The sequence below is a fragment of the Linepithema humile genome, chromosome 1, assembly GCF_040581485.1.
Source record: "Linepithema humile isolate Giens D197 chromosome 1, Lhum_UNIL_v1.0, whole genome shotgun sequence".
Lineage (NCBI taxonomy): Eukaryota > Metazoa > Arthropoda > Insecta > Hymenoptera > Formicidae > Linepithema > Linepithema humile.
The window spans coordinates 18,828,547-18,842,744 of NC_090128.1; the positions used below are offsets into that span (position 1 = coordinate 18,828,547).

The window sequence follows — 14,198 nt, forward strand, 5'->3', positions numbered from 1 at the left end:
AGGGTAGTCATCATAAGAATCTCAGTGTTATACTCATCACGCAAAATCTATTTCACCAGGGACGCGGACAGCGCGACATATCTCTTAATTCTAACTACATAACCGTTTTCAAGAATCCGCGCGATCGCGCTCAAATTCGCCATCTCGCGCGACAAGTGTACCCTCATGACCCAAAGTTTCTAGAAGAAGCATACTTTGACGCAACCTCACGCCCTCACGGATATTTATTACTCGATCTGAAACAATCGACTCCGGACAAATATCGATTTCGGACAAACATCTTTCCCGACGATGCGTTGCATTACGTCTACGTACCGCGCAGATCATTCTCAAGCGTATAAAAAGTATGTACTTGCGTTCGCGTGACGTCAGTTGCGAGAGACTTTCACACGATGAAAGAAGCGGTAGCAGCGTCAGACAGTGCAACGAAAACCGCTAAACGTTCGATCGGAAAGAGAAACGTTTGTCTTCTAGAGGCATTGTGTCATCTGAACAAAAATCAACGCACCTCCTTCCTGCGAACCGCGGATGAAAAATTTATTCGCTGTATTTGCGAATGCGTTTTCAACACACTCAATGGTAACGTTGCGCTCGAACGACGCGAAAAAAATCGTCTGAGCAAATACAAAACGGCGCTGCGTCGTATCGCGTCAAAACGTGGAAATTGGAAGAATAAAAGAAAGCTATTGGTACAACGAGGTGGATTCTTATCCTATATCATCGTTCCTTTATTAGAGGCCTTATTTTCGCGAATTATAGACAGGGCGACGGATTAAAACACAAGAGAGAAAATAATATTGAGCGTTATGGAAAGAGCGAAAAAAATGGTTTTAATTTCTACGGAAAATCTCGAGAGAATGCAGCGTCAATTACATCATCCGCAGCCGACTACCGACGGTGTACCTCTGGTGGAAAACACATCGGGGAACAACGAAAGCGCTAATAATAATAATTCCGTGCGAACTCCCGGGACCCCTTTATCCAGACTCGATGCGGAGTTGAGTCAAATTCTTAATTCACCCTATCCGAAGGATGAAGCCGAGAGATAGAAGATGTACAAAGAGGTTCTTTGGCGATATCTTCACTTTGTACGAGTAGCACGAGGACGACGAAATCAAGAGGACGACACGCGTAACGCCGAGGAAGAAGAAGAGGAAGAAAAAGACGAAAATGCGTTGGACACACGTGAAGGAGTACCGGCGCACGATCTCACGGGCTCATTCGTTCCGGACTCTAGTCGTACGAGAAGCTTCCCGAAAGAACACGACACAAGTCTCGAGGTGATGAAAAGCGTCGGAAGAATAGTGGAAAGCGTACCGAAATCTTACCGTGCCGAAGCTCGCTTACTAACGAAACACCTACTCGATAAAACATCGTCGAGTAGAATTAGCTGGGATGAGCTAGGAGTCGTGACTATAGACGGTAACGTCGTAAAAGATTCAAATATCTCAGACCTGATAAACGAGGCGATGCGCGATAGAAAAACCGTGAAAGCCGTGGGAAGAGTTCAGTTCGCGCGGTTACTTCACGACTTGAACATTCCCTCCACACTAGTGAGAAATAAAAAATTATTAGCAGTCGGTTCTTCGCAAAATATCGCGAAACTTAGCGGTCCTACGGTGAGTTCCACTCCTAAGAGAAACACGGATTCTCCGGTAGCGAGACGCCTGCTCGATTGGAATAAATTGGAATGACGGGTCTTGAAAAATTGTACTATGATCCCGCGCATTATGCCGGTTATTCGGCTGTTGATAATCTGTTTCGCGCGGCGAATTTATCCCGTAACAATGTCGCGCGATGGCTCGAAGCGCAAGATGCGTACACACTGCATCGTCCATTGCGACGGAAATTTCCACGAATGCATTACAACGTAACGAATATCGACGATCTGTGGGAGGCTGATTTGATCGAACTCCGAAATCTCAAAAGTTACAACGACGGATATGCGTATTTACTCGTGATTATCGATGTACTTAGTAAATACGTCTGGGTAGAACCATTGCGCGATAAGACGAGTAATTCCGTAATGGGAGCTTTCCAGTGCGTGCTCTCGAGAAGTAACGGACGCGTACCCGTATACCTACAAACGGACAAGGGTAAAGAATTTGTCGGGCGACCGCTACAAAAGCTTTTGGAAGAAAATGACATTCGTTTTCGCGTAGCCCGCAATCCGGATGTCAAAGCCGCCATCGTCGAGCGCTTCAACAGAACGTTGAAAGAACGAATGTGGCGTTATTTTACGCATAAAAATACGCGACGCTACATCGATGTTTTGCAAAATATCGTAAACGCCTATAATCACACCCGTCATTCGAGCACCAGAATGCAACCGTATGTCGTTACGAGAGAAAATGCACGTATCGCACGTGAAAATATAACACGCCAATGGAGGAGCAACGACGACGAAGCGAACGAGAAACGTCGAAAGGCTAAATACCACGTCGGTGATCTCGTTCGTATCAGTAGAGCAAAAGTCGTCTTCGAGAAAGGATACGAGGCACGGTGGAGCGAGGAGATATTTCGAATTCACCGTATACTCGATTGGCGAAAACCACGTGTGTACGAGCTGAGCGATTTAGAAGGAGAAGTCATAGACGGCATTTTTTACGAACAAGAATTGGCTCGGGTTGAGAAAAACTTGCAGGAGGAGGAGTTTATCGTCGATCGTGTGATAAGAAGTCGGGGTCGCGGTAATAATAAACAGGTGCTGGTTAGTTGGCGTGGTTATCCCAGCAAGTTTGATTCTTGGATCCCTGCTTCGAGTTTAACCCCGCTTGTTCGAAATGAGGACGGATCAATTTCTCTTGATTCTTCCCAGCAATAGTAGTATGCGCTATTTTCCGGACAATGCAACCACTTCCTTCATTACAGAATTACCCCATCCTATACACTTACACGGCGAATGGGAAGTCGCGCTTAACGAGATCCAATTTCCCACTACTTTTTTACACATAAATCACGGTGAAAATGTCATTAGATTCGTCGATATTGAAAATGGTCGCGAGACGAGGAAAGGCGGGACGACGTTAACGACGACGCAAGGAGTAATACCGAATGGTATTTACAAAAATATCGAGGAACTTATCTCCGCTATTAATTCGGCGTGCAAAAATGCGAATTCGCATATTAATTTGACACTAGAAGACGCTAGTGGTGGTAAAATCTTGTTCGAGATTACATGCGATGAAAATAAATGCAATCTGGTTCATCATATGAACGTTTCCGATAATCTTCTACGAATACTTGGTTGCGGTGGGGCCCTAACGACTAGTGAAATCGAATTCTATACAACACTTACTGCAACTAATCCTAATTCCAAAGATATTTTTACAGCACCTTTTATCAAACTCGGGTTTAAAAGAGAACAAAGAGGGCGCGCTGGAAATTTCTATACTCTCGAACCGCACGGATTGCTGCGCGGTATTCCCGATAAACTCTTTGTTTATTGTGATATTTGTGAACCTTATATAACCGGCGATGTGCAAACTCCACTTCTTCGAATAGTACCGGTCGAGCTGCAGCATTACGGTCATTATTACACGTACGGAGCGAATCAAGTGAAACATTTCTCCGTCCCGCATTATATACCATTACGACAAACGTATTTTCGTAGGATTGAAATAGATATAAAAGATCAATTCGGAAAAAGAATACCATTCCAATCGGGAACGCTGACGGTGACGTTGCACTTTAGACGTTTCCAGTAAGAAAAAATCAGTCAGAAAAGCCGCACGCTATGACTAGACCGGAGGACCATGAATATTACGATATACAAAACGGAGGTCGGAGTGAAGGAATCACACGAGTTTTCGTCGGAGCACCCTATCAACGAGGACACGGAATCGGTAGTTTTCTCGGAGGATTATTCAGGAGAGCGCTTCCTTATCTGAGTAAAGGTGTACGAGCGGTTGGTAAAGAAGCTTTACGCGCCGGCATTAGCGTGATGGAGGATGTTGAAAATAATACACCGTTCAAGGAGGCGGTCAAATCTCGTTTCAAGGAATCGAGTGGAAATCTCAAAAGAAAAGCCCAAGAAAAAATAACTAGCTTGATGAAGGGTACAGGTTATAAAGTATCAGCGAAAACAGCCGCGCTTCAGTTTCCTTTCTTCAGTCACGAAAGACGCATCGCGGTTCCCAAGTGTCGTCGTCCTCATCGTCAGACGAGCAAAAAGAAATCGTCGAAAAATAGCAGCGTGCGAAGGAAAATCACGAAGAAAAAAAAGACAACGAAAAAAAAGAAAATTCGCACAGCGGCTAGAAAGACCAACAGCAAAAAGCCATCCGGCACCACGAGGCGTCGTCGAGTCAAGAAACGTAGTGTAGCCGACATATTCTCTTAATTAGTGCGTGAATTAGGAATTTACGGAGCATGTCCTTTCTTCATACACATTCAAACGAGTGTTTAAAAAGTGAACTCGATCTCTTTTCTTTACCACTCACACAAACCAGCATCGAGAGTTCGCAATGGATTTATTACAAACCCGTAACGTCGCTCGCGGACGACGCGCCTATAGAATTCGCCATACCCGGTCATGGAGAAGATTATCTAGATCTCACGCACACCATGCTGAGCCTTCGCGTACGCGTAGAATCTTCCTCCCTAGCAGGAGGTGGTACCGCCGTTGGCACCCCCGAATTCAAAGTAGGCTCTGTAAATCATTTACTGCATTCCATGTTCAACCAAATCGACATATATTTCAATCAAAAACTCGTGTCGCCCCCAAACAACGCTTACGCGTATCGGGCTTACATCGAGGCGTTATTAAATTATTCTTCACCCGCAAAAAACTCCCATCTGACCTGCTGTCTGTGGGATATGGATACCCCAGGTTTAATGGACGCCCTCCTAGAGTCGCAAACCCCAAATCAGGCTCTCGTGAGACGCTCGCGTTACATTCGAGACGAATAGGCGCTAGATCTCATAGGCCATCTTCACTGCGACGTTTTCAATCAGGATAAATTCTTAATCAACGGGGTGGAAGTTAGAATGAGGCTCGTTCGCTCGAAAGATTCGTTTTGCCTTATGGAATCTAATTCACTGTCAAAAATACGCCTTCTAGACGCTAGTCTGCTCGTTAGAAGAGCAAAGATAAGCCCTGGTGTGTTACTCTCGCATGCGAGAATGTTGAGTAAAACCACCGCCAAATATCCTCTCACAAAAGTCGAGGTTAAAACATTTACGATTCACGCTGGACTCATAGGGGAATCGATAGATAATGTAATACTCGGACAACTGCCAAAACGTGTAATAGTCGGTTTTGTCGATAACAGAGCGTTTAATGGTGATAGAAAACTGAATCCGTTTAATTTCAAAAACTACGGTATAAATTTTTTTTCTCTGTATGCCGATGGTATGCAAATTCCCAGTAGACCGTTACAACCGAACTTCTCGAAAGACGAAGGCCTTTACGTCGAAGCCTACCACACGCTCTTCTCGGGAACCGGCATTCACTTCTTGAACGAGGGAAATTCTATAAGTAGAGAGGATTATGGCCAGGGCTACACTCTTTTCGCTTTTGATCTTACCCCCGACTTGTCCGCTCATTGCGCCGGGCATTGGAATCTCGTGAAACATGGTAGTTTGCGATTAGAAGTGAAATTTGAAAAGGCGCTTACCGCGACCGTTAATTGTATCGTTTACGCAGAGTTCGATAACATTCTAGAAATAGACTCCTCTCGACAAGTTATCGTCGATTTTGCCGGTTAGACTTTTATAACGCCAAACCCCCGCCTCCCACCACTACTACTACACACATTTTTCCCTCACGTCTGTTTTCTTAAATGGCGTGTGAAGCAGCGGAAACAGATTCAGTTCTGTTCGAGACACGAACGTCGTCGCTTCGTTTGAAAATAAAGAGTGAGTACTTGGACATAACTATGGATATAGTCATTGATATACAGGGTTTCCGCGATGCCGCCGAGAAGTTTATTCCGAAAGAAGTAGCTGTCGTTGCGATTAACTCACCAATTATCGGACACTGGATTATGACGCCTCCCTATCCCTTCGACGATTTACCCGATAAATCGAGACGAGAAAACAACTGGCTTTCGCGAAATTATCACGGTATCGAGTGGTTTGATGGTGAAACTGATCTTAAATGTTTCGTAATACAACTACGTGAAATAACACGTCGAGCGCGCTACATCTATAGCAGGGGGCAGGAAAAGGCACACTATCTGAGGCGTCTATTTTCCAGAAACGTATATAATCTAGAAGGAATTTCTCCGGCATTTAAAAATTTACCAGAAGTCAAAGAGAGCGGACATCGGTGCTCTCACCACGGCTTTCGATTTTGCTCTACAGACAAATTTCTTTGCGCGTTACGCAACGCTTGCAAATTGAAACGCTGGATAGTCACTCAAAACACTAGCAGCGAGTGTAGCATCGTTTCGAGCTGCGATGATCTTTCTCATGAGAATTGGAGCGTAAGCGAAAAAACCGACAGTGCTGTTTTTATAAAAAAGAATAAAAATCTTGATATAATTCGCAATATCAAAGCGTGGCGTAACGCTACGGAAGAAGAAGAAGAAGAGAAGAATCAATCACTTTATTACATTGCAAAAGATACACCGTACGTAAAGAAAGAAGAAGAATATCCTACCGATAGCTACGCTCAACAAACCATCCCCGTTAACACACAATCATTCGAGAACGTCTACTCTTTGCGTAAGGAGGTAAACCCCTGCGACTCTACTATACAAATAATTCCTCGCACGCGAGCACCGTCTTGTTACGCGACAAATGAATTCGTTGGAAATCTTACACGCGTTGCATCGTCTCAATGTCAGATATGCGGGAGTCTATCCTGCCGACAGACTACCGAGGGTGTGGACGAGGTCGACAGCCATTGTCGCTAATACAGACGAACATGACCGCCCCGGAAGACACTGGGTCGCCTTTTACATCGACGAGCATGGTACCGGCACATATTTCGATAGTTACGGAATCCCGCCACACTCGGATCAACGATTTCATCTGCGACTTCGACGAAATTCCATCACGTATCGATGGAACACCGAGCAGCTACAAGGATATTTTTCGCAAACATGCGGTTAATATTGCTGCGTGTTTCTTTACTATTTGTCTCTTGGTTACAGCCTTCAGCAATTTCTTCGTCTTTTCACCGATGATTATAACCAAAACGACAGACTGATAGTATGCTTATATCGCAAAATTTTTCTTTGCAAAAAGAATGAGCAAACGAAACTACCTACTAGTACTTGTTGTAATATTCAACGATGTATTTTAAAAAATTTAAAATAAAACATTTTTTTCATATATTTAACATTTCTCGATGCGCGCTTTGAAATAATATTTTTAGAATGTATTCAGTAAGTCGAATAAAATATTTTTATATTTTGACTGTAATGTTCAATTATGTATTTTAAAAAAAAATTCCAAATAAACGATTTTGTATTTCATTTCTTGCATTCGTTTCCTTCCTCTTTTCACATGTTCCTGCACGCTCCACTCGCCATCGTCAATTTTTACAGCACACTCAATCTGCGAAAACGAGTGGCTGACGCTCACCCCGTTCACGCAATATCGCGCGCTCGACCCCTTAACCATCACATCAAATATCAAACTAAAAGTCGCATGATCATTCGTCGCTGCGACGTCATTCTTTTGTTCGCTATACGTGCCAGAGAGTCCGGGGTACCTCATATAGACGCGGCCCCAGCACATATACATCCCTTCCCTTCGCAGACTAGAGGCGACTGTGTGACGTCGTTTGTTTACATGTCCCATACCTGCCAGAGAGTCCGGGGTACCTCATATAGACGCGGCCCCAGCACATATACATCCCTTCCCTTCGCAGACTAGAGGCGACTGTGTGACGTCGTTTGTTTACATGCTCCATATCTGCCAGAGAGTCCGGGGTACCTCGTATAGACGCGGCCCCAACATATATACATCCCTTCCCTTCGCAGACTAGAGGTGACTGTGTGACGTCATTTGTTTACATGTTCCATACCTGCCACAGAGTCCGGGGTACATCATATAGACGCGGTCCCAGCATATATACATCCCTTCCCTGCCAGGTCCCATAGCCATAAATACGACACACCATTTTACTATCATTAGATGTATAGGTAGCCCAGCAGACTAGGACCAGGACTAGAAATCCAGCGATCCAGGCTCGAACCCAGCTTGGATTTTTCTCAATTCCGAAAAATAAAAATCACTTGTCAACATCCGCCATCTTGTCAACAGCCGCCATCTTGTCAACAGCCGCCATCTTGTCAACAACCGCCATCTTGTAGACGTCCACCATGCTGGACCCACTGCCGCCATCTTTTCCCCCTCCCCTCCCTGTGACGTCATTTGTTTTGACGCCAGACCAAATGTAGGTCAGTGGGTCAAATATGGGGTAGGTGGTGGGGGTTTGTTGTGACGCCCCATACCTGCCATATACTACTAATCGTGTAGTCTGATCAGGACGTAACACATACATATATTATTTTATATAAGCATTATTCGTACACATTTTTTTTCAAAAAATCAAATATTATGTAATATATTTGAAATCGTGTTATTAAATATGATATAATTGACATTGTGTTTTATCATTATATTACCTTTTTACAATAATTATAATAATTTGCATGATGGTATAAATCACATTATTCTTAATATTTCTCCATCTCTATATCTTCGTTCCTTCTAATATCTGAACGTTTCGTAAATATGCGAATCATTTCTTTACGAAAGTTCTTTCCAGTTGCACAATTAAGAAAAAAGTTTATTCCGTAATTTGCCAGCCATAATAATTGGGTGACGATCCAAATTATGTAAAAATGTTTATTAGATATCTGTAAATATGATTATTATTATTATAACATCATTAAAAAATTATAAACAATAATACAGTTTTTATAGCAATTAGGTTAAACGATAGGAATAACAACAACAACAACAACAACAACAACAACAACAACAACAACAACAACAACAACAACAACAACAACAATAACAATAATAACAATAACAATAATAACAATAATAATAATAATAATAATAATAATAATAATAGGAAAACAATTTGAATTTAAAAAAAACTTAATATAATTTTCCATAATACGTAAAATGCATTTTTTAAGTAAAAAAAACTGTATTTGATTTTTCTTTAATAGTAATTACCTCTAGTATCTCTAAGGCAACAAGTTGACGGGAAATTTGGAAGGGGATATTTAAACATATAATTGTGCTTGAAATGATAACAAGCATTTTTGTGTCTTCAATATATGATGTTTCATTCTCAGAACTTTTTGTTTTTTTATTGGATGCAACGAAACTTAAAATCAAGTTTCTTTGAATACGATTATGCTCGCGAATGTTGTGCACTATTCGAGCATTAAAAATTGCTGTTATTGTTGTGGGTAAGACAAACGTTATAATAGCATTAATGGTATCGAAAATCCACCACCAGTAATCTAATTTTCTCTCCTCATCATATGTATGAATATTTATGTACATTGCAATCATAATAAACCATGGAATAGAGTATAAAACTGCTAAGTCCGCCAGCCCTAACACCACGTTTTTCGCTCGCTTGACTGTGTCCAAGCGACAAAGTAACGGTCGCTTGATCGCCATGTACCGTTGAACAGTAAAAACCACTATAATCCACACACTCAAGAAATCAAATAACTTTTCCGAACCAGTCAAAAGTTCATCCAAATAATTGACATATATTATGTTTCTTAATTCGAGCCAGTCCACGAATATCGTTATTAAAACACCGATGTCGCTTATCGCAAGCACACCTAGATAAATGCTGGACGAGGAGTACCGTAGCTTTGTGTAGAAACACACATACATGGATAGACTGTTAACCAACACAGAAAAGCAAAAGAAAATCGGTATGTAGTACCCTGAGATGTTATTAAGAGTTTTAATTACAATTATTACTGAATCATTTGTTTTATTCATTTGTATGCATTGATTTTAAATTGTTTGCAGCAATTGTTAATGAGAAATTAGATTTATTTTTAGAAACTAATAATAAAATAATAATTAAGTAATATAAACTTGTTTTTTGAAGTAAAAGATATTGTGCTGTATTATACACTGTGAGTGAAGACCAACTAAGCTGTCTTAATAACTGGTGCATCATATGTACAATATTGTGTGTGGTACAATAAGTAAATTAAGTTTTTAATGTAATAATTTTAATTAGATTGTTTATCTAAGCATTATTAACTGTCTATATTTTATTAACTACACACATTTTAATTAATTTATTTAATTACTTTCTTTCTAATCATGTAATGTATGATTTCTGAAGGACAAAAGAAATAATGAAAACTGTTGTCTGTTTTTATCTGTCGGGAAAACATCATAAAAATGCAAAAAAGTATTCAATGAGAAACAAGGACATATATAAGTACGCGCAATGCATTTATTATTTAATGTGAGTGTTATCTTTAAACATTTTTTTTAAAGTAATTATTATACGATGTAATTGTACCGTCATGTTTCATCATTATATTATCTTATTATATTAATATGACATGAATCACATTAGTCTTCATAATAGTTATCTCCATATGTTCGTTTCTTCTAATATTTGAACGTTCTGCAAAACATGCAAATCAATTTTTTGCGAAAATTCTTTCCAATTACACAGTAGAAAACAAAGTTTATTTCATTATTTGTTAAATATTAAATATCACTGATGAAACAAATTATGGAAAAATATTTATAGCTTATTTGCAAATATGATTATTAGCGTTATAAGTTATTATTAAAAAATAATAAATAATAATGTTACGTCCTGATCAGACTACACGATTCTTTTCTTTTCATCAAATACCAGACCTAGTAAACGCGGAACCAACAAAACTCTTAAGAAATATTATAACGCCAGAGCTGTTTTTCTCATGAGACACCAGGAGCTCGAATCTTCTCACGGAGAAAAATAGCATGGATATTTCAAAATACCTTGGCCGCTCAGCGTGCCTATCGTCGCCAGAAAAACCGTAAAAGTCAAAACTTCGCGGTAGCTGGAGTCCTTAACCGACTCCAGACGGTTAGAGTAAGAGATAAAAAGAAAAAACTGGCACCAACTAGTCACACTCTTGGATTCCACCTACGGGAACTCTAGCTAGTAGATAGGGTTTTACCGAGTAACGATCGGGGAATGACCGCAGTCGCATGCCGAGAAGGCGCGACACCTGATACGGCGCACGTGTTTAGTAGGTCTGGGAAACCGAGATGCATTAGTCGCACTCTCCACGCGACACCAAGGGCACGCGACAGTCGTAAACTGTCAAATTTATTAGATCAGTGACCCAAGGCTTTGCGAACTTATATACCGATTCTTAACCACCCAATCCGAAAGCCGAGAATCGGGGCAAGCACTTCTATAGACCACCCATCATTCCATCGTATGGTCTAAAGACTACGCCCACCCAGATCTTAAGACACTGAGATGCACCCCACCTATACTAATTAACACCAACCGGGTTACGCCACCTCAAAAACCTACCCCCATCATATATGGACCCAAAACGACGCTATTCCTTATTCGTTAGGGCCTCTTTCTTCCTATCTCATTTCAAGTAACCTAGTCATCTAAACCCAATCCTATTAGCTAAAAATGACGCCATCCTCCCCCACATTAAAAATTTTCTCGCAAGACTAATTCCTATTCGATCCCCGCTCCAAAAACCTAAGATTTTCCAAAGGGATCTACCCCAAAGAAAAAGTATAAAAACCCGTGTTCTGGTGGCTCCGGACACAATCACACACAGTTTTTCAAGCAGTTTGCGCAGTTATTCCGTTTAGCTCAGTTTCTCGAAACAGTTTTTCGAGTAGTTCGGGGGCGCGAATCAAAGAGTAAAATCAGTTGATACTTTGTCGCGACCATCTCGTGGTGCATCTCAAGTAGAGGGTCCATTACCTTGACGACACCATCCCGCAGTAGGGTGCCCACTCGTTTACAAAAGGGTCCGACGCCTATACAACACCTTCCCTCAACGGGGCGCCTGCTCAGAACCACCGAACATATTCAACGCGATCCGAAACTACTCTGCAACGAGTAAGTCAGTTCATTTCTCTTTATTTTATTATTTCTTCTGTCCTCCCTCCGGAAAAATAAAACACACACACACACACACACGCACACACACACACACACACACACACACACACACTTGTAAAGAATACATAAATAAAATTATTAACATATGCGATTAAGAATTAAGTTTTTGTATCCTAATTATAAATTCAATCAAATTAAAATGTTGTCTTTAGTAAATTAAACTTTTGTTCTTTTTCATTTAACCACACCCTCCTCGTTCGTCACCCCCTCACACCTTCCCTCTCAAATTGCGCACAAAGGTTCCGCCCCGGGTAATAGGGATTCAATTCCTTGACCCAAAAAGGGAACCACGAGCGGTTGACTTGTTGACGGAGTAAAAACGATTCTTCCAGTCGCTGACCCGTCGCAAGTCCTAAACGTGCCGCTCGGCTCGTGCGGTCAGGTCCGTTTACGTCGATCGCCGAGTTCAACGAAAAAAATTCTACATCTATCAGGACGTAACAATAATATAGTTTTTATATTAATTGCGTTAAAAAATGTAGAAATAAAAAAAAATTGATATATTAAAAAAAATTAATTAATACTTTTTTATAATATGTAAAATGCGGTTTTAAGGTAAAAAAAACTCTGTATTTGATAGTTAGTTTCTCTTTAATAACAAGTGTTAATACATACGTTATGATTGTATCAAAATAAATAGATTTGGAAAGGTGCATTTAAACATATAAATATGCTTGGAATGATAACAAGCGTTTTTGACCTTAATGTGTGACGTTTTATTGTTAGAATTTCGAGTATTCTCATTGGAAGCAGCGGAATTTAAAACCAAGTTTCTTCGGATACGATTTTGTTTGCGGATGTTATACACTATTAAAGCATTAAAAATTGCTATTATTATTGCGGGTGTGATAAACGTTGTAATAGCATCAATAATGCCTAAAATCCGCCATCGAAATTTAAAATATGTTAACTCATCTGCTGTATCAAAATTCTTGTACATTGCATAAATAAGCGACGCTGTCTCTTGACTCGCGTACGATTTTGAGCAGACTCATTTTCTTTCTCGGCGACCGGCTTTGAAGAACATTTGCAAAATGATTAACTTATCGGTTAAAGACAAAAAATAAATGTATTGTTAATTTATTGCCTTTGTACACATATCAATACTTACGTTTATTTGTTGTGAATGTTAATGTTTAATATACGAACCAGTCAAAAGGATTTCGAACCAATATTCATCATTTATAATTTGTATTTCTTGAATTCAGTAAAAACAAATGTCGTCATGCCGCCAATACATTAATGTTGCTCATTGCAAGTGCACGCAAACAGATGATGGATGAACATAACTTTGTGCAAAAGAGCACATACACGGATAGACTGTTATTCAGCAGACAGAGATACAAAAAATTGACAGGCAGTATCGTGAGATGTGACTAAAAATGAACTACATGTTTAATTGAAATACATGTTTAATGAAATACATGTTTAATTTAAATACTCTTGTTGCTATTTATGCGTGACATTCTGCTCTCGTGAGAACCAGTGTGTGACGCATACATTATGTACGATACATTATGCATGGTAGAACAAGTTAATTAAATTTTTTGATAAAGCAATTTTTATTAAGTTTGTTATTTAAACATTTTTTTATTTAACATTGTTAATTAAACATACATTTTTATTCAAAGAAAATTTTATTAATCGTATAACGTATGATTCTTAAGGCATAAAGTATAAAAAAAAAAAACAATTATTGTATAAGAAAAAAAAACATATATATAAACATATGTCACATTTGTATTAATTTACAACATATATATATGTGACACATTTATATTAATTCCATTACTTAATATTAGTGCTATTCGTAAACTATGTTTTAAAAAAATTACTTATTGTACGATAATTCTACCATCGTGTTATCATTATATTACCGTATTACAATAATTATAATAATTTGCATGATAATATCAATGACCTTATTCCTCATAATTTTCCGTCTTCGTATCTTTGTTTTTTTTATTATCTGAACGTTTCGTAAATATGCGTATCTTTTCTCTGCGAAAATCCTTTCCAATTACGCAATGAAGAAAAAAGTTTATTCCGTAATTTGCTAGCCATAATTGGCAGAGAGTCAAAATTAATT

General features: G+C 39.7%; 4 protein-coding genes across 4 annotated transcripts; 3 read left to right on the forward strand and 1 right to left on the reverse strand.

Annotated features, from left to right (window-relative positions):
• Nucleotides 1-1,690: 1,690 nt before the first annotated feature.
• On the forward strand, nt 1,691-2,824 carry LOC136997026 (uncharacterized). The gene has a single exon (XM_067347157.1). It carries the CDS (start codon nt 1,691-1,693, stop codon nt 2,822-2,824), a length of 1,134 nt encoding a protein of 377 aa, XP_067203258.1.
• Nucleotides 2,825-4,371: 1,547 nt separating this feature from the next.
• LOC136997031 (uncharacterized) lies at nt 4,372-4,911 on the forward strand. Its single transcript, XM_067347160.1, has one exon. It carries the CDS (start codon nt 4,372-4,374, stop codon nt 4,909-4,911), a length of 540 nt encoding a protein of 179 aa, XP_067203261.1.
• A 78-nt stretch (nt 4,912-4,989) lies between these two features.
• LOC136997033 (uncharacterized protein F54H12.2-like) lies at nt 4,990-5,709 on the forward strand. Its single transcript, XM_067347172.1, has one exon. The coding sequence runs from the start codon at nt 4,990-4,992 to the stop codon at nt 5,707-5,709; it is 720 nt and encodes a 239-aa protein (XP_067203273.1).
• A 492-nt stretch (nt 5,710-6,201) lies between these two features.
• LOC136997285 (probable G-protein coupled receptor 139) lies at nt 6,202-10,445 on the reverse strand. The gene is made up of 2 exons (XM_067347856.1): nt 9,145-10,445; nt 6,202-8,816 (listed from the first exon to the last, which is right to left on the reverse strand). The coding sequence occupies exons 1-2, from the start codon at nt 9,934-9,936 to the stop codon at nt 8,634-8,636; spliced, it is 975 nt and encodes a 324-aa protein (XP_067203957.1). The 5' UTR covers nt 9,937-10,445; the 3' UTR covers nt 6,202-8,633.
• Between the last annotated feature and the right edge of the window lie 3,753 nt (nt 10,446-14,198).